The sequence below is a fragment of the Terrapene carolina genome, unplaced genomic scaffold (genome assembly GCF_002925995.2).
Source record: "Terrapene carolina triunguis isolate 2854851 unplaced genomic scaffold, T_m_triunguis-2.0 Scaffold85, whole genome shotgun sequence".
NCBI lineage: Eukaryota > Metazoa > Chordata > Testudines > Emydidae > Terrapene > Terrapene triunguis.
The window spans coordinates 54,897,744-54,918,202 of record NW_020664436.1 but is presented as its reverse complement, the minus strand read 5'-3'; the positions used below and the strand labels follow the sequence as shown (position 1 = coordinate 54,918,202).

Below are 20,459 nucleotides of genomic sequence, written 5' to 3'. Positions count from 1 at the left end.
TAGGGATTGGTCATGCACCTGGCACAACTCAGGGAGTGAGAAAGGGATGGGTGCAAAAGTGGCTGTAAGCTACCCTTGCCTTTCCCCATTCTAGCACCACCAAACATTTAGTGGATCAGCAGTGCAAGTTAGAGCACCCTTAGGGCTGCTCTATCATACATTCCACTCTCTATGCCTCCCTTCTCCATGCACTGCTCTGGAAGCCAGGGATCAGCTGGAGGTTGTTGCTCACTGGTTATGTCCCTTTTAGTCTTATATACCTCCTGCAAGAGGACTGCGAGATGTGGTGGTATAGAGCTGGCTAAACTAGCCCTATGCTATTCAGGGATTCCTCTGTGTGAAGGAGACCCACGAAGCCAGTGAAGATGGTTTTGAAATTTCTTTGTACCACTGAAATGGCACAAAGAAGCCTTAATTGAGAGGCAGACTCCGGCCCAAGATATACTGACACTTCATAAAAGAAATTTTATTTCACAATTTCCAAAAAAACCCTGGAAGCTTGAAACTGATGTCTCTTTGCTTACCAGTTTTTTTCCTCTCTTCCTTGCATGCACACTGCTTTGCTGTAGGGTTGTATACAAGTACTGTGCTGCCGGCATTGATCTCTTTCTCACTTTTTGGTTGGTTTGTTTTTAGGAAAAGGGGAGCATATTTAAATGTTTGCTTAGGGGAAACTGCCCCCACAAACAGCTAAAAGTAATTGCATGGAGTTTGTAAACAGATGTAAGAAATAAATGGTACAGTAGGCTAAATATTGGACTAATAGTCTTTGTTAGTAATGTAAATTAGATAATAGAAATAATATAGACTCAGATACAAATGCCTATTTTTTGCTTTTCAAAAATCATCCAGGACTGGGTAAATGAAGTTGTCCTTGAACAAGCAGTATGCTAAAACCTGTCCTCCACAAATCATCAAAATTAAGCCAGATCCTGAAAGGAAATGTAAGAATATTCTGTATTAATATTGGCATATAAAATTTACAAGAATAATTAATCTGATCCTATTTTTATAAGCAACCATATATAAAGAGAGTAGTTTTTGTTACTCACACACTTCTCTGGTATTACAAAGAAGAAAGTGAAACTCCTCATGCCAATGACTTTGTTTTTTCATTTTGAAAACAACATTGATTTTTCTCTTTCATTTCTAATAATGAGGCCTTTTATTCTTATCTTTTTGGCCTGATCCCTCAACTGGCTCTGTATGGTCACTGGTGTCTATGCAGAACAAGTTGCAGGTCCAGGATTTTGTCTGTGCACTGCTGTCACTGAGGGTTTCAGCACAGCTTGGCATACTTAACTGCTCCTGAAGAACTGGCTTCCACAATTTTTCTAAATCTCAAAGTAATGGATTCCCACGTAGAGGGCAGGGATCCCTAATCTTACACTGAAATCAGTGGGAGTTTTGCCATTCACTTCAATGGAAACTGGATAAATCAGGACCCGAATCAGGCTCACCTTACAGTTGCTGTCCTGTTGACTTCATACTGTTTGGTACAGTCCAATAGATCTGTAAATGTGACTTATTAATGTACATTAGGTGAGCAGGATTTGGCCCTAGAATATAAATTTTAAGGCTTGACAAATGTTAGGTCTGAACTACTTGACTGAGTCCTTTTTAAAAATAGTATCAACTATTTGGAGCACATGTTACCATCTTTCTTGTTTGTTTAAACCTGTTAGGCTGTGCATGAGGTCACACAGAGACAGGTTCAGGGTCTCTTCTCCCTTCCAAAGTCCTTTCGCTACTTGAGAAATTTACTCCAGCCTTTCTGAGTTCTCCACTGTGGGAGTCTCCCACATAAGGGTACATTCAGTCTCTGAGTTTCCTAAAAAAGCTCTGGTTTATTTATATATGGCAGCCTGGCACAGCTGGACTCCCAGTCAGGTTTTATCTTCAACGCCTGCCCCACAGTCATCAGCTTGTCCTGGTCTGGTAAGTCTTTGTAAGTGGGGGAGGTTTGTCAGCTCTTTCCCTCTCTGCTATGAGCTATAGCAAGAGTCAGCTATTTCAGAAGCACGGCAGCTTTTTCCTCCTAGTTACCACTCACCATACCCTCCTGTGACAAGCTGATTCTTAAGCTTGCTTCCTCTAGCTGGAGCATGCCCTGCAGAAGGGCCTATTTGGTAGTGGTTGAGCCCAGAGGATTTCATTAGCCTTCTTCTGATTGGGATGGGGGTGTCCACCATCACATACCATACCATACATTTGATAGAGAGGGAAATCTCATAACTGGAGCTGGATGAATAATGGATGTTTCAACATTTTCAGTGAATCAAAAAGTGAAAAAAAGTTTAATTTAGATTGAGTGTTTTTAAACATTTTTCATTTTAAAAAATCTAAAGGAACTTTCCAAATGAAAAGTCATTAGAAAAAATTAAAATGTTTAATTTTGACAGGAGTTTTTTTTTTTGACTAAATGTTTCTGTGTCATTGAATCTACATTGAATCTACAGTTTTGATCAAAAAATTTCACCCAACTCCACTCATAACTACAAATACTATGAATCTACACAGTTTGTGATTATTTCAAAGTTAAATAATTGACCTGTACCTAAAGCCATCCACCAGTGCAACATCAGAGGGAATTCAGACATAACTGTAAAATGAAAAACATTACATCATAAATTATTTTAGGGTTGTTTCTCACATGAAGAAAAGCTGAGTCTTCTAAAATAAAAATATAAATGTAGATACAGTTACTAACATTGTAAAGTCTAATGAAATGTAAGCTCAGATCCTGCAAACACCTGCCCACTTGATTAACTTTACTACTGTGAGCTGTCCCATTGAAAGTTAATGGTGTAATTATTTGCAGGATTGAGGGCTTAAAATGTAAACTCTGAGGCAGAGACTGTCTCTCTTTCGTTATATGTTTGTACAGTACCTAGCACATCGGTGGATACTGATCTCACAGAGCCCCAAAACAACATCAGCTAGATTCACAAATGAGATGTAAATGTTGCAACACCTACAGCTCAATTCACAAAAGGATTTAGGTGCCTAACTGCCACTTTAGGTGCTTAAATCCCAGAATCCGGCCCCATCAGGATTCACAAAATCTCCACTCAGCAGCCTCAAAACTCTGTAGGCATCTAAAATCACTCAGCAGTAACAGTTTTTGCAGTAACAGTTCCTTTAGCACCTATGTTTCTGCAGCACAAATAAATAATAATAATCTAATTATTTTGTTTTATTTTCTTAAAGAAGATCTGAATAAGATACATAAGATAACCATGGAAACCATGCTCCTTGGTAACTCCGATATGGTACAGAGTTATTGTAATTTTCCTTTAAAATAATTGTTTCTAAGGAAGGAGAAAATTATTTAGCAGGATTAACAGGGATATAAACTACAGTGATGGGATGAAATCCAGTAAAGGAAATATTATACCCTGATCTGCAAGGAGGTATTCCAAGTGGAACTCATTGCAGGATCAAGGTTTTCAGTCTGTATCAGGAAATTGATCCTAAGAGTGAAGTCTATTGATCTCTAGAACAATTTCTCATGGGAAATGGTGAAGTCCCATCCCCTGGGATATTTAAAACCAAACTGGACAAAGCACACAAATAATAACCGGAACCATTGTGCATTGGGAGGGATAGGGATCTAATACTTTTTCCTATTTCTAATTTCTAGGATAAATATAATAGGATAGATAGGCGAATCCCCTAAAAAAGCATTGTGATGGGATCAAGAGACCCCATGTTGGCTCTGGCAAGGATGGGGTTAAACATCTCTCCCAATCACCCATCCCTGCTAACCAGCATGGGTAGATCAGCAGGTGTTCCCAGCAAGAACTGCTGATGAATCTCATTTGCAGCATGCAGCTCTTTCCTCAGAGGAAAGAGAGAAAGTGACAAGTGAGGATGCTGGAGCAGATCGTAGGCTCTGTTTTCGTTGTTGGGACTTAACTGAAATGAGCCCCAACTTAGACCTTTTGTGTTGGACTTGGCTGAGGCAAGCTTCAGTATTACATTGAACTATGGCAGGGGTATTTATGTTTGAGCCTTAAAGGGACAGGGCATTGAGGGCAATATTACTTCTTTGGTTTTATAGCAGTGCACACCCTCCGAGCTGAAACTGCAGACAGGCAGGCTTCTTTCCTTGGCTGCCCTGTTGCCAATAAAACCTCTAAATACACTGAAAGATAATTTAACATTTGGAAGTTGTTGCAACAAAAATGTAATAAGATTTTTAAATGGCAGTAACTCATCTACATGTGGTGCTTGAATGCAAGAAAGATGAAAATTTGAGGGAGAAACTTGAAGAAAAAAGGCAAAATTAGTCCAATAAAAAAATTAGATGGATAGTATTTGACTAGCTCTATTCAATTTACTGTACTGCACATATATTTAATAACATGCTCACTTACCAGCTGCAGTTATGATAATATGAATAGCAGTAACTGTTATAGCATAATCCCATACCCATTCTTCCACAATCAGGACAAACAGCAATCCACAAATAAAGTAGGTTATCTCCAGTGAAACCAGGAGAACTATAAAGGAAAACAGGGAATTTACTCCAAGCAGAGTTTTGGAAGGGTGGTTCCCATCCTTGCAACTAATGGCAATAGGCAGTTCTGGTTTCTGAAGTTAACCTGTGGCCTGGTCTACACTAAAAAATTAGGTCAGTTTAACTACCTCAGTCAGGGGTGTGAAAAACATGCAGCTGATCAACAAGTTCTTCCCCTTAATGGCTAAGCTGTATCCCCACTCCCCTGTGTGGAACAACATGGGCCATATTGTGCCATCAGTTTGTAATGCAAGATCCCCACTGAAGCCAATGGTAGTTCTTAAAAACCAATGGCACAATCACCCAATGGCTCCTTAGTGGAAACAATAGCCGCTATAATGAGGAGGGACAGGAATAGTGTCAGGTTATCCTATATGTTAGGTTTTTACGTTCCTCCCCGTGCAGTGCAGTGGAGGGGACCTGTAGTGGGGCGACTGCCCCACTCCCGCAGAACAGGGGTTAAAAGCAGCCCTGGAGAGGGCTGTAGCTAGGAAAAGGCTGGGAGGCAGCCAATCAGGGCCAGACTGGGCCCTATAAAAGAGCTGCAGGGCCAGAAGGCAAGGGAGTCTCGCTCTGGCCTTGGAGGGAGATGGTCCTAGCTGCCTGGGGGCAGGGTACTGGACAGAGCAGTGCTGGAAAAGGGCAAGAGGAGCTTGGAGGCTCCAGCCTGGCAACTCCCCAGGCTGTGGCCTTAGTCAAGGCCTAAACAGATACTGGAGCCTGCAGGGATGTAGCCTGGGATTAGGCGAAGGCAGCTAGTCCAACCTCCTTGCCAATGATGAGTGGCCATTACAAACTGCAGTCTGCCCCAGTGAGCAAGGGCTAGATGACGACTGGCAGTAGCCACTGAGGCAAGGTGGGTTTAGAGGGTTGGGGGTTCCCCAGGGAGGGGAGATCCAGAGAGTGGGGATACTGCTGGGGCAGAACCCCAAGGTAAAGGGCACCGGGGTCCTGGAGGGATACGGGGCCAGCGGCACGCGAGACACCTGGCCAGCAGAGGGTGCTCTGAGGCTGGAAAGAGCTAATTCCCAGACAACCAGCAGGAGGCGCTGCGCCGGTGAGTCGTTGCTTCACTACAGGACCATAGGTTCCCAGTCTAAATATGAAGCAGTGACCTAGAAGGGAATGGCTCTATATTTCATTACTAATCAAAAATCTCTGTTACAAAGTTTCTTTGGGGGGGGGGGGGCAAGCGGGGGCAGGCAGGAAACATTCTGGCTATTTCTCAGTTACCCAACAACAAAAAATGAAGTACAGTCCACTGGTTTCAATTTATAATTTGGTTTTATAACTTGAATGTGCCTTTGTTTTCATGCTAAAATGGCACAGAACTATTGTCTATATTGAAAACTAGTAATGTTGGGTTTGTTTGTTTTTTAAACCACAACTTTGTATATGATAGTGTCTGCTGCAGATGAGCACAGTTATGTGCTAGATCGACAGGAAGACATCACTAAGTAGGAACTGAATGGACAGACATATCCCTTAATATCCTAACTGTCCATAAAATAAAAATAAAGCTGTCTTTTAAGAAGTCACTGATATGGATTTTATAAATGTAACTGTTCCACAGCTAAATCAGTTAGGAAAATGAAACGTGTTTTTAAAGAGCCAGTATTTAATCTGAAAGTAATTTAAGGCCCCGATCCTTCATATCCTTATGCGTGTGCTTAATATTAAGTATATGACTAGTGCCACTGAAGTCAATGGGACTACTCACATGCATAAATGTTTGCAAGACAAGGCCCCACAGAATGGGCCATAACAGCTACTTTGTAGATGGTAGGGTTCTTTCAAAATATAATACATTCTTTTTCTTTTTAAAGGGACATGGTCAACTTAAAAAAAATCATACTTCAAATGTTTATCTTACCGTTACTGCAAGTAACGGTTAAGGTTACTATGACAAAAAGAGAGTAGAGAAAAATATTTTTGTTTCTTCAGTTTAATTTGTGCATTTGTATATTGTCAGTTTCATTCTTTCCCTTAAATAATAATTTTTTTAATTTCCACTGTTGTTTTTGCAGATCTTTCACACAGCAATGTGGGAGAGAGAAAAAAATTAAAAATCAGGAAAAGGTGATTGTAAAACCACATACCCAAAAAATGACAGAAATACTTGTGTGAATGGAGTACCTGAAGCTATTTTTAGCTCTTTTTTCTTTAATTGACTAGACTTCAAGTTGATTGTGTCCCTTTAAATTTTACTAGTCATTTTAGTGCTCATGAAAATGGGTAACTAATTTGAGCCAGGTGTAGTGCAGGGAGGTGCTGTATAAGCTTCCCAACACCTCAATCTTGAGGTCTAACATCCATTTTCAGCTTCGGGCTTCTCTTTTCTTTGGTCACAACTCGGTTTTGTAATGTGCACAAGTGAGGCCCGCCATAAGATGAGCAAGATCACATTCATTTGTGACCTCAGTCCTACACTTGAATCTTCTCTATCTCTGTGTTAACAGACCTTCAGCAGCTATTGTTATAGTTTTTGTTTCACACTGTTCTGCTAACAGATAAATGCTTTCCAAACTAGGGTGAGCAGATGTCCCAATTTTATATGGACAGTCCCGATATTTGGGGCTTTGTCTTATATAGGGTCCTATTATCCCCCCACCTCCCGTCCCGATTTTTCACACTTGCTGTCTGGTCATCCTATTCCAAACAGAAAAGAGACTAGTGCACTAACCCATTAATCTCCCAGTCAGATTTAAAAAGGGATCTTATTAGTGAGTTAAGGTACCCACCAGCTAGACAAATTGCATTGCTACCACATTAGGCACATGTATAGTGGTCAATGGTGCCGTTTTTCTATATCGCATAATGTTTAAACATTACCAGAATCTGAAAAAATAGCTCAGAGGAAAAATAGTCTATTTTTTTTTTTACCCAAATTGGCAGAAAGCTTTTAAATACAATTGATAATGCAACCATGTCTTCAAAACAGTACAGTTTTGGAAATTTGGGGAAATATTTCACCCCAGATTATATCTTGTATGTATTTTCCCATACTTTTTTGCCTTTTTGTCTGTAGTCTCCTGACAGTATGAGCTTGTTTGTACCACGTTCCAGTGTGGTCATGTGGTTTATGATAGATGGGGTTGTGTAAATGTAGTAGAGTCAGACTTCTGGAGGAGGAGAAGCCCGATATATCTCATGCCCTACTTGATAGACGGGGAGCAGTATACTGGACTGCCAGACCTTTCAGTGGTGTACGGCACAACATGGCTATCAAGCAAGGTCTCAGCAAGGACTGTGGGAAGCATCAGCATCTTTGCACAAAGGAGAAGGCTCTGACCAAGTATTACCTGACTGTGCATTTTACGGCAGCTATAACAGCTATGAAACAACAGATGCATGGAATGCAGCCTTCAGCAACAGATCTCCACAAAGAAGCTACCACAAAGTGCTTGACTACAGATGACTCTGCTGTCCGAGATATAAAAAATGTGACTGAAAGAATGACAAATTCTTTTAGCACTGAACCTGACACAAGGCCAGACAACAGATAGCCACTTGTGAGTATTGCAGGTGCAATGTCTGCTGTGCATCCCACCTGAAATTGCAGAAAGTTTGTGCATGATAAGAGAGACTGGCACACAAGAAGTGAAGCAGTTTGTAACCAGTAGGCTGCAAAGGGATGAGATAGACCTCTTTGATCCCATAAAAAGGCATAATCTCAAATCATTTGGTAATCTCAACAAAACAATTGAACAAAAGAAGCACAAGCAATTGGTTGTCAGATATTCAGCAAGCTGACAGTTATTGCCCAGTCCAGAGATGCTGATATCCAGGGTTTGATGAAGTATGAGCTGGCACCTGTCCCATTTCCATCTTTAGCTTGAACAGATCGCTATGAAAGACCCAAAAGAGCAACACGCTGGCTTGGCTGGAGAAAAATCAATCAGTGTTTGAGCTATCCGCATCTGATGAGCCAACATTAGCTATTATAGATGGTATGATGCTGCTGCAGATGGTGTGCACTGATACTGCCAAGAGAAAAACTTTTGGGGAGCTTTCTGATCAGGTGTTGAATATTATCCTTGGACTAAAATGTCAATACACTGCTGTTGTTGGTGACAATTTTATGCAAATGAAGAATCAATCAAATCTGGTGAGAGCCTGCAGAGGGAATGTCCAAATGCAAGAAGTTCAGAACCCCACTGTGTTAACACCACTACCAAAGCAAAACTTGAAGATGATATCAAATCCACAGAACAAATCAAACATTGCAAACTTTCTCCTCCAGGGAATTGGATTGTGAAGCGTGACCAGAGATTTCCACCTGGTCATGAAGTGTATTTTGCTGGTGGGTTTCACACCATTGCATAAGCAGTGAAAGTAGCACCTGGCACCCACTCTGCAATACCAAAACTCGAGGCAGAAGACAAGGAAGCATATTCATGCTATTTTTGTATGTTGCTCATGCAAAGCAAATACTTGGATTAAACAGGGTGCTAATGCGGAGCTTGGACACTGATGTTGCATCTACATACCCATCTATTCTTGGGATAGATTAATTCTATTTCAAAACTGGTGTTGGCCAAAAGAAGAGATTCATTTTCATGCATAGAATGGACTATGGAGCTGGGAAGAGACTTTGGCAGTCTTATTCTGCCAAATATTCATGCTGTCAGTGAATGTGACTCTACTTCAGCTTTCAGTGTCGGGGGAAAAAGAGATGGCTGAAGACAGCAGCTGAGTATAGAGCTCAAGGAGGGTCTGAAACATCTTGGGAGCAGTGCATCTCAGATAGAGGAAGAGACAGACGCAGCCTATGTCTCACTTGATTGTACTGTGATAAGAAGCAAGCATCTTCGGATAACGTGTGCTATAAATTGTTTGCTAAGAAGAACAAACCAAGTGAGAAACTACTATCAGCAATGGACTCCTTCAGGCACCACCTGAAATGTGCAAATTATCAGTCATATATGTAGTCATGCAAACAGTTCAGTATCTTCAAGTGTCCCCTGTCAGCAACAGATAAATGATAGATAGCATTGGGCATCTTGTTCCTAAAATAATGGTACTGCCACCTGCTCTAGAAGCCACCCTCACCTTTGTGCAGCACGGCTGTGAGAGTACCTGTGCAACAGGGAGATGCAAATGCCACAAGGAGGGTTTGGTGTGGTCCAATGTATGCAACTCTGACAGTGACAAGTGTGGCACCAGAGTACTGAACACATCAGATGCAGAGTCTGAGCGGGAGTAGAAATGTTTCAACAATCTGCAAAGTACTGTGACTATTCTGTGGGTAAATATAGCTTGAAGCAGTGTTGCATTACACATTCAGCAGCTCATAGTTACCCATAGGGGTTACATAAGAGTACCTGGTTATACTTTTGTTATTCACACGATATAATCACACAAGACATTCTACAGACCTTACGTGAATTGTCATTGTATTCAGTGATCATTACAATTATACCAGGTGTGCTTTCTGCTTATGTCTCTGGCTGAGCAGATATCAAAAATATGTTTTTATAATTGGGGGTAAGGGTATTATTATTTGCATAACTTCATAAAAATAGCAGATAGAAAACCTTTTCTCAAATCATTCCATTCTACAAATAATGACAAATATGTTGATGTAGTACATGGTATAAACAAGCCCATACTGTCGTGACTACAGACTTTTGCTTTAACTGAAGACAAAAAGTATGGGAAAATGCATAAAATATATTGCCTGGGGTTTAATATTTCCCAAGCTTTCCAAAATAGTACTATTTTGAGTACATCATTACATTATCAATTGTATTTAGAAGCCTACTGCTAATTTTGGTCAAAATTGAACAGTTTATTTGAGTTATGGCCCCTTTTGTGATTGTATTGATTTTTTTTCAGATTGGATGGCTGATAACATTTAGACATTACGTGATATAGAAAAACCGCACTACTGGCATCTACATCCACCCTTGTGATGACCACCACATATGTGCCTACCATGGTAGCAATGAAATTTTTCTAGCTCATGGTTTACCCCAAATGTGCCCAAAATGGGTCCAGGCTGGTAGACTATATTGCACAAATGGGTTAATATGTTTTCAATATATCTTGTTTAACACCCTGCACGTGAAGGCATGTAACAAACTATAATGTTATAATTTAAATACAAATCCTATCAATCATGTTGAGATTCAGTATTTACATTGGCATTGTGCAAATGCACACTAGTTCAAACTGTGTAGGATCTATATTTTTTCTAGTAACCCATTTTTCTGCTAATCTAATTGAAATGTTCTTTTTTTTTACATCTAAAATCAAATCAATAATGGCACTGAACAAGCATCCCTGCACTTTCTATTCCTGTAAGTGTTTAAGATTATGATCTAAACAATTTACATTTGAACAGCTCTAATTCCAGCTGACATGGTTTTTCTTTGCAACAAATTCCAAACCTGATGAAGCTTAATTTATGTAAATGCTTCTTTTTTCCCCTACAGAGAGACAGTAATAGCTTTGGAAAGGGTCACATTTTTTGAGATCTTGGACAAATATGTATAGTGATTTGTATTCGCTCAAACTATACTTTATTCTCCATTAGTACACTGAACAGCCATTGGGCCAAATCCTGAAGTCTTATCTTACTTTGTATTGACTCTTTGCACTGGCAAAATTGCCATGGATGTCAATAAGAGGTTTACGTGACTTAAGAATTTGGCTTATTATTTATGAGGCCCTATTGGAAGCTGGTTCGAATATGGATAATAGGAAGCTTTACTATAGTAGAGATTAGATTCAGTAACCTTACACAGAATAATTAATAGTTTTATAATGAAAATGAAATGTCTTCTTCATGGTAGAACAATTGGTTTCAATTGAGAGATGCAAATTTGGAAGAGAGAGCATGGGAAAGGCTATGGGTTACTGAGAGGACAAGAAATATGTTAATTTATAAAGTGACCCTGTGGAAGAGTTATGGGGAAAATGAGCAAACACTTAAAATTCAATACAATTAAAACATCATTAAAAATATTGAAGCTTAGTGGAGAGGCATTATTAGAATGTTTTAAAAATACTTTGTACATATGCATGGGGGTGGGGGAGAATTTGGGTTTATGTCTACAAAGTGTCTATTTTCTTAGTTCTGCAAAAACTAAGAAACAAAATCAAGGTACCTAAGTAATTTGGGTTAATCCATGAGGGATTTGTCTTAAAATCAAAAGGTGCCAAACCGTCCAACATTTCCAACCTGTGGAGATTAAAAAAAAAAAAAAAAAGTTAATCATTTGCATATGCTATCACAATTAATGTGTTAGTTACATTATATAATGTAGTTTACTCTATGAGCTCTTTTAAACAAGATTCCAAATCGAGTAATCTGGAATAGAGGAGTTCACAAGTGTCCGTGGTTTGCTGCCAGTGTGTGATGTGGGCTTGCCTTCACACACTGTGTCTATACTCTTATTTAATATCAATTTGACATCCCAAGTGCTCTTAATGACTTTCTAAAGCAATACAGCTAGTCTTTCTGTCAGCCACAAAAATCTTTTTTGAAAAAAATTTTATCTTTCCCTGATGTTCAGGTTTTCGATTAGTATATGTATGTCAACTGGTTTGATCAAAAATAAAGTGTGAGCCAAACTGGCAACTAAAAATATTTTTGTCTGTCCAAGTGCTAATTTGTTCATCTAAATGGAAGTTCAGGCACTCTAGCGTGTCTGATGCAGAAAACTGTGCCTACAATATAACTGAGGTCATATTCTAGACTTCTCCTCCTCCTCTGCTCCACCAGGTTGTAAATCATAAATGCCCCATTTATGTTCAATCACATTAATTATGAATGCTAGAAATTCTTACCTGAATGCTGTGAAACAAATGCTTAGGACCACATAGTACACAGTGTAGAAAACTACTACACATATCAACAGGTTCAGCAGCACAATCTGTAAAGAAAAAATGAAATTAAACCTACTTCCTTATCTGTATTTGTTAGGTGGGGTGCCAGGCAAGCGATGCTAGATTTCTATTTAGGAAATATTTTTTTAATGTTTAAGGGGAAAGAAGTATTTGGGTATGATTTTTTTACCTGATCTTATTTAAAGTCCTGAAGTAAATGACACAATGTTGTTATAATGTGTTTTCAAATAACCCAACCCCTAAAATTTATCAATTTTTTCATATTTTTGAAAAGAAATATACAGTGTAATGAACATTCCTTTCTTATTATGTATCCAGAGATTAACTGCTAGAGGCCTATGTAATCAAAATGGCCAATGGAAAACACATTTCCTGGCAGTTAATGATCAGCAGGAGGAGTTGAGAGCCTAAGAAGATCCAGAGGTTTAATCAAGTCTAGTTATTAACCGCCAGGAAATGCCCTCCCTATAATTGCCATCATGAGGTGTATGCATATATACATATAAAAAACCATACAGTAGTGATGCTTTTATCCTGTCTGTGTCCAGAGATCTATGTGATGCTACTATATAGTTTCATTGACAAGGACATAGACTCTTAAAGGACATCTCTCTTAAAACATAAAACAATTTAAAACTTCATTGAGGCTATTTGTAAAAAAAAATCCAAGTTTTCGAAAGCAACCATTATCTAATGGTCAAAGCAAAGGTCTGGAAAAAAAAAAAAGAAGGCTGGATTCCATTCCATGCTTTGCTACAGACTTCAAGAGACACCTTGAGTACATCATCTAATGCCTGTGTTCCTCGCTATCCTCATCTGTAAAACTGAGGTAACACTACATCACAGCGGAGTTCTGGGGCTTAATTTGTTAACGTGTTTAAAGTGTCTTAAGATCCTCTGGTGAAAGCTGCTAGAGACAAGTAAGGTATAATAGTTCATAGATTAGAAGGCCAGAAGGGACCATTGCGATCATTTAGTCTGACCTCCTGCATAACACAGGTCATAAGACTTCCCTGAATTAATTGCTGCAGGTATATTGTATTTTATAGGCTAATATATTTTGATAGTAATAACAGATGCTGGCCACTGGAGTCCACTTTGGTTTCTGTCATTCTCACTATTGTGTATGATGTGCTCTGAGGTATCCATTCAACCCTATATTTAAAAAAACACACCTTGAACACCCATTGCAAAGTCAGGGATTTGCATGCATAAAAAGCTGGTGTGTGCATTAGTTTCAAATGCACACTTAAAACCAGCAAGCAAAAAAGTAGCACCAGATGTTTACAGCACAGTGTGGTGGGCGGGATCATCCTGGAGCAATAGAGTCAGGAAAAATATGTTCTCTCCCTCAACTTCCATATTGTCTAATGTTTTCTTATGCTGGTCAGTGTTTATGTCCCTCCCTTTCCTTTAAAAAACAGCTTCTTCTTTCCTCTCACTGTTACCCCTTTCAGATTTATCCCCATGTTCCCTCCCATTTTACTTTTATTCTTTCCCCTAATTCCTCCATTTTCATCTCCTGTGTCCTATTGCCTCTCCTCCACTCCTTCCCAGCACTTTCTCTCTTGGCCTCTGCACTCTCTGCAGTTCCCTGTCTCTTTCTTTCTTCATACAGGGGCACCTTTTTCTTCCTACAGAGTCTAACCCTTCTCTTTTCCTCATGTTCTTCGTCTCCCACCCTATCTCTGGAGAATAAATATAGGTGTGCATGTTTAATTCTGCCACATGGTCAGGTGGCTGCCTCTTTCTAGCTCTTGCTTTGACAGCTCCTGCATTGTGCAATGACTGAGACAGATACATGCACAGTGGGAGCAGCAGATAATGAGCCCAACAGGAGAAGGCGACTGACACTCACCTACCTGCCTTGTAGTTGGAATGGTGGATGAACATTTGTTTGTCTACTGAACCTAGTTTTTCTTCCATTGCAGTCAAAGACCCGTACAAAAACCAAAGGGAGATTAGAGCTCTGAGTGTTTTTAGGTATTTGCTATTAGTATCAACTTTGTACAGAGCTGAAGGCATTTGCAGCTTGGTAAATTCCAGTAATTATTTTTATATTAGTAGGCAAGAAACAGGGTTCATGCTCTGGGCCTAATTCTTCACTGCTTTTCACCTTGGTAACCATTTACACCTGTGCAAAGTGACTGTAAACTGCTAATATTCTGGTAGCATTTTACACCCACTTTGCATAGGGGTAAATGACTGCACAAGGTGCCAGGTGATGGAAAATCAGGACCTCAACATAATCATGTTAATCTTTGTTACCAGGAGCTGTCATCTATCCTGAGGGGAGATTGACTTCAATCCTACTGGGAACAATAGGAGATGATGCCCAGTTTTGCTTGTTAGCCTTTAGCGTAACTCTTATTGAAAGCAATAGAGATGGCAGCAAGTTTGAAAGAGGGCAGTACTTTGTGGAATTCTTTGTAGAAGAACATTCTTCTTCAGCAAGAACTACATATATTCAACAGAGAGGGTAGGCAAATCAAACTTGGGGGTAGGGTGAATGGCAATTTGCAGACAGGAGCGAGAGTGAAGGTAGGGGTTGGCATATGCACAGAAAACTGTGGAGGTCGTGAGATGGGGAAAACTAGCCACTTGCTTTGGTTGCTTTGTTCTGATCCAAAGTGTCGTAAAGCAGCCAGAGTAGTCTTGTAAATCTGGCACTAAACGTTTTGTTGTTTGTTTGTTTGTTTTTTTAAACCCACAATCACAAGTTTGGTACTCGAGCTGGTCAGAAATGTTTTTTCCCCACAGAAAATGTCAATGTTTTGTCAAAAACTGACATTTGTTTGGTTTGCAGGTTTTGAGGGGAAATTTTTGACCAGCCTTGCTTGACACTATATGCACGGTTAAAAACACACACACAACCTTAACTCTGTCTTGTAATGAAAAACCTGAACAAAAGTCTGTCTTTAAAATTCAATTTAATCTAATCTGCAACTGCAAACACAACTATACACTACTTCTAATTTCATGGTTATTGCATGGTATCTCTAGAGGGAAGAATTAGGGTTGTTTGGGTGCTTTAGAAGTACATTTCAGTAACTTAATACGTTTGAATTTCTTTTAAATTTAACTTTTAACTCTGAATTAAATATTTGGTAACAGTTGGCTAATGTGTTCTGAGCTGAGTTGTTCAGTTTCTGAAAACTCATTTCTATGAGGCCCACAAATGTTAAGCCTTATTGGCATTATGCCATGAATGTTGCACATTCAGGATCCCAATTTAAAACACTACCACAACTGGTGTAAGTTATTTCCATCATCTAGGTCTGCTGGTGAGTTTTAGTCTCATCTATTCCTGTCTTTTAGATAGTCCCTGGCACAGAAGCTAACCATGTCTTCATCTGTGTCTGGTACAGTTCCAGTGCTTAAAAACTAATGGTATGCTGTACAGGGTTTGAAATGAAGGACTGCAGGGGGAAATAGTTTCCTTTTTTTTATTTACTATATGTGAGGAGATGAAAGGGAATACAAGTTCCTTTCATTTAAGTCTTGCTGGAACTTTTGAACTCCTGCTAGATTCCCACACATTCATAACAATAACCGATAAACAGGAGAGTCTTCCTTTCATAACACCGTAATTAAAGAGGCTTAGAGAATTTTCTTTCTTAAAAATTACTTGATATAAATATTTGCTCTTAACTTCTAGGTAAAGAACATAGCTCATCCAGCGTATGGAGAACAAGAGCACTATATGAAATGAATACATATATTTATTATATATATGTATTCATTTCATATAGTGCTTTTGTTTTCCGTATGCTGGATGAGAGTGTGTGTGTGTGTGTGTGTGTGTGTGTGTGTGTGTGTGTATGTATAGATAGATAGATCTCTCTCTCCATATATCTTCTGCAGAGGTAAATAGGTCACAAGGTCACTTCTGATAGTAGTTTATGTAGATTAATTTAATTTAATGTGGTTATTTACAGGTATGGGATGAGTTAGACTAAGGAAGATTTAGGAGTACGTTTTCAAAGAGATGTATGACACAGACACAAATCCTTTCCTTTGTTAATAAATCCTGGGCATGTAACATCCAACATTCTGCTCTGTACCTTCACTTCAGTGAAAATACCCCTTCTCTTGCAAAGAAAATGATACTTTCTCCCTTTATTTTATTAAGAGTGCTCTTCTGTTACATCTTTTCTACTACCTTTAGATGAATCATAGTGTTTGTTTGGTTTCAGCACCCTCATGATCTGACTCATGGAAAGTTGTAGAAGTTTGTTCCTTAAGAGTACCTCTTAATACATACTAGAATACATACTAGAAAACTGATCAGCCAATCTAAATGATAGTTGATAACCTATCAAGACATCTTATGTTATTATAAGTAATCTGGGGCCATATTATAAGTCTCTGGGGCCATTGAATTTCTAAGATGAGTGTTAGTCTTTTTTAACATCCTTTATGATCAGAGTGGGGGGAAAAGCACATTAACTAATTATATTTGTATATGACCCTAAGTGAGAACAATAACAATACAAAGGCATCTAGAGAGGTTACTGGTATGGGGCCTAATCCTGCAAGTTGCTGAGCAATTCTGTAAAATGCAAGACATGCTCAATTCCTAGTATCAGCTGAACTGAATTGACATCAGTGGAAGTCAGGAAGCCTCTGTACCTTTCTGGATCAGGTCCATGGGCAGGAAAATAAACTGAGTTTCAAACTGGAAAGATGCAAATTGAGAAATAGAGAAAAATTCCAACCACAGATAATCAGTGGGTGGGAATTCCAGGAAAAGGAGCTATGCCAAAAAAAAAAAAAAAAAAAAAAAAAAAAAAAGACCAAGAAGTGATAGTATTCAGGAATTTGGCTATGAACTTGCACTGCAACAGGATGGCAAAAATAGGTGACAGTATGATGACATGTTGCAGCAGAGACCAGAGAAGTGAGTCTCTTTCTGTGTGACATTGATGACACCACACGTAGAACAATGTAAATAATTTTAGGCAACACCAGAAAGACATTAACAAACTGGAGGGAATTTAGAGAACAGCAGTAAAAATTAATTAAGGGCTGGAATTGACTTCTGAAGAAAGAGTAAAAATTAAATGTGTATAATTGGGAAATGATAATAGTATACTTAATATTTGAAGAGGGACAAGAATTGTTTGGAGTACAATTAAGTGTCATGGGAGGAAACAGAGCTGGTCAAAAATAAAAATTCATGAGACATTTTGAAATGTCAAGTTGTTTCCATTTTGTAGAGATTAAAGGGGACTCGTTTTATTTTGATCAAATTGTTCAGAAAGAATTTGATCAAAATCAGTTACTGAATATTTTCATTTCCCCTAAATAGGATTTTTGGCGAGCAGAACATTGGATTGTTCTTAAAAAAAACTTTAAATACGTTTTCAAATGTTGCTAACACATTTATCCAAAACCAAAAAAAGGAAAAAGTCAAGTTTGTAACATAATTTCTTAGTTTTGAAAAAAGGCTATTTTCCAATAAAATTCAGCCACTTCCAAAACTTAATTTATTTTGGTAATTATTGCTAGATCTTTTTGAATGATCTTCTACATAGTGGAAATCATGCCTACAGAATGGGGGACGGTATCCAGGAAAGTAGTCACTCTGAATAGAATGTAGGGGTAGTGCTGGACAGACAACTGAAGATGAGCTCCCAGCATGATGCTGTGGCAAAAAGGGCTAATGAGATATTTGGATGTATAAGCAGGAGCAGTGAGTAGGAGAGGGGAGGTGATTTTTACCTCTGTATATGGCATAGGTAAGACCGATACTGGAATACTGCATCCATTCTGGTGTCCACAATTTTAAAAGGCTGTTAGAAAAGGTACAGAGCAGAACCACAGAAATGATTCAAGGGCTGGAAAAAAATGCCTTTCAGTGAAAATTTAAGGAGCTTAATCTGTTCAGTTTTCCAAAAAGAAGATAGAGAGGTGACTTGATTTTGCATGGGGAGAAAACAGCACGTACTAAAGGGCTCTTTAACTTAGTGGAGAAAGGCATAACAAGAGCCAATGTCAGGGAACTGAAGCCAGACAAATTCAAATTAGAAATAAGGCGCACATTTTTAACAATGAGGATGATAACCATTGGAAAAAACTACCAAGGGAAGTGGTGGATTCTCCATCTCTTGATGTCTTCACACCAAGACTGGTTGCATTTCTGGAAGATATGCTTTAGCCAAACATGTTATGCTCTTAGTCAAACACAACTTATTAGGCTCACTACAGGTGGATGGAATGCTATGGCCCGTGATATACAGGAGGTCGGATTGGATTATCTAATGATCTCTTTTGGCCTTAAAATCTTTGAATGTTTGAGTTACAAAGCGCTAGAGAATATAAAGAGAACAATCCTGCATTGGCAGAATCCTAGGCAACATAGGCAACATGAACCTAACATTTTTTTTCAGAAGGAAAGCAAAATAAATCATGTATTCTGGTGCATGGCTTTCAATCCAAAAACTTTTGTCCTAGCGCAGTACGACAAAAAGCATGCCCATCATGTCTGAAACAGGTTGAATTTTTTTTGTCAATCTTTTATAATTTTGTGCACCAGATAAAGTCAAAAATAATCTCATCCCCTCCCAACTAGCCAACGAAACAAGCAAGTAAAATTCCTTTGTCTTGTACAGTCTGGAACTGAAACCATAACCTCCCACTCCTACCGCGTGGCACTTCTCCAAATTAAAGTTGGCTAAATATCTCTTATGATCTGGTCAATTCCATATAATCCTCCAACTTTTGCTTAAATGTAATATTATGAAACTTCACCGCGTCCCCTGGCAGTCTATCCACCATGCTACCAAAAAAACCCCAAAAAACAAAAGTACAATCTTTAGGACAGTGTTGTAGATGTAGTTTACATTGCACTTAACTAATTAGATATGCATTTCATGGAGGTCTTAACTTTATATTAGCAGCTGAATTAGGATGGCATTACATTTTATCAGCTGCGATGCAAGATTGTACTGTAATGAAAGCTGTTATGCAGGGGGAGGAGACATGGACTTAAATGAAAATATCAGCTCCGGAGGAAAGGTGTGAGCTGATGTCTTGTTGACCCTTACATATCCTCGGTTAAATTCTGACCCTATTGAACTTCATGACAAAACTCTCATTGACTTCAGTGGGGCCAGGATTTCACCCTTTGTCCCCAGCATATCCTTAGCCACTACTTCAGGAATGGAGTAGTCTGTTATTTTGCCTTGATTATGCTCAAGTAGGCTAGGGAAATGCATTTACTTAGATGCCAGGAATTTACCACTAAAAGAATGACATCAACAATTAAAGCTCTGTCCAGAAGTATTAAATTCTGCTTCAGTTTTTAAAGAAGTATTTTGCCATTGGAATTTAAATGTAATTGTTAAAAAGTCTCAAAAATCCAACATTTAAAGTTCCACATTTCCCCCCTTTTTAAAATATCCATTAAAATGCATTTTCTTTAAAAGTAAAACCCACAAATAAATTGTGAGTCATAGAGTTATTTATTTAAATGTTTATGCAATTTAAGGAAAGAATGGAAGAACCTGAGGTGATATCTTGGAGAGCTCAAGATTAGGATTTTATTAGGAATTTATCTAGCAAACTGCACCCTCTTTACATCTGTATCAGATGCATGTTGTAGTATTCACTATCAGCACTATAAAGGAGGTAGTGCACTTTTCACTTGCTTTTTCAGAAACTGAAAACTGGAAAGTATGCTGTCACAACAAAGGCAACTGTTTTTGTTTTAAATGCCTACTGTAACTGCGTAATGTCATAAGTACTATAACATGACCTAAAATGTAATACAAACTCAGTTCTTTTTACCTTGGTCTCAGGAAGATTGATCTTAAGAGCCATGTACGCATCATAAGTAAAAGGAAGTGATGCAGTTACGTTCCTTATGTCAATGTCAGCTGGAAAAAGAAGCTATTTTTCACTCAAAAAGTGCTCCTGTAGGTGCAGTATAAGACTGAGTAAAGCAACGTTATTGGATTAAACTGAACCAAGACACAAGCCATCTGTGAGTTAACTATAAGCTGCTGTGGCCCAAACAGAAAATCCTTACTAGCTCATTAAATGCTCATACTGTTTGTAGAGATGGTCAACCAAAACATGT

The 20,459-nt window shown here is 38.7% G+C and overlaps 1 protein-coding gene across 1 annotated transcript; it reads right to left on the bottom strand.

Moving 5' to 3' along the window:
* Positions 1-837: 837 nt before the first annotated feature.
* Positions 838-20,200, bottom strand: TMEM244 (transmembrane protein 244). Its single transcript, XM_024210778.2, has 6 exons — positions 20,168-20,200; positions 12,317-12,402; positions 11,635-11,708; positions 4,380-4,505; positions 2,558-2,602; positions 838-932 (listed from the first exon to the last, which is right to left on the bottom strand). Exons 1-6 carry the CDS (start codon positions 20,198-20,200, stop codon positions 838-840), a joined length of 459 nt encoding a protein of 152 aa, XP_024066546.2.
* Between the last annotated feature and the right edge of the window lie 259 nt (positions 20,201-20,459).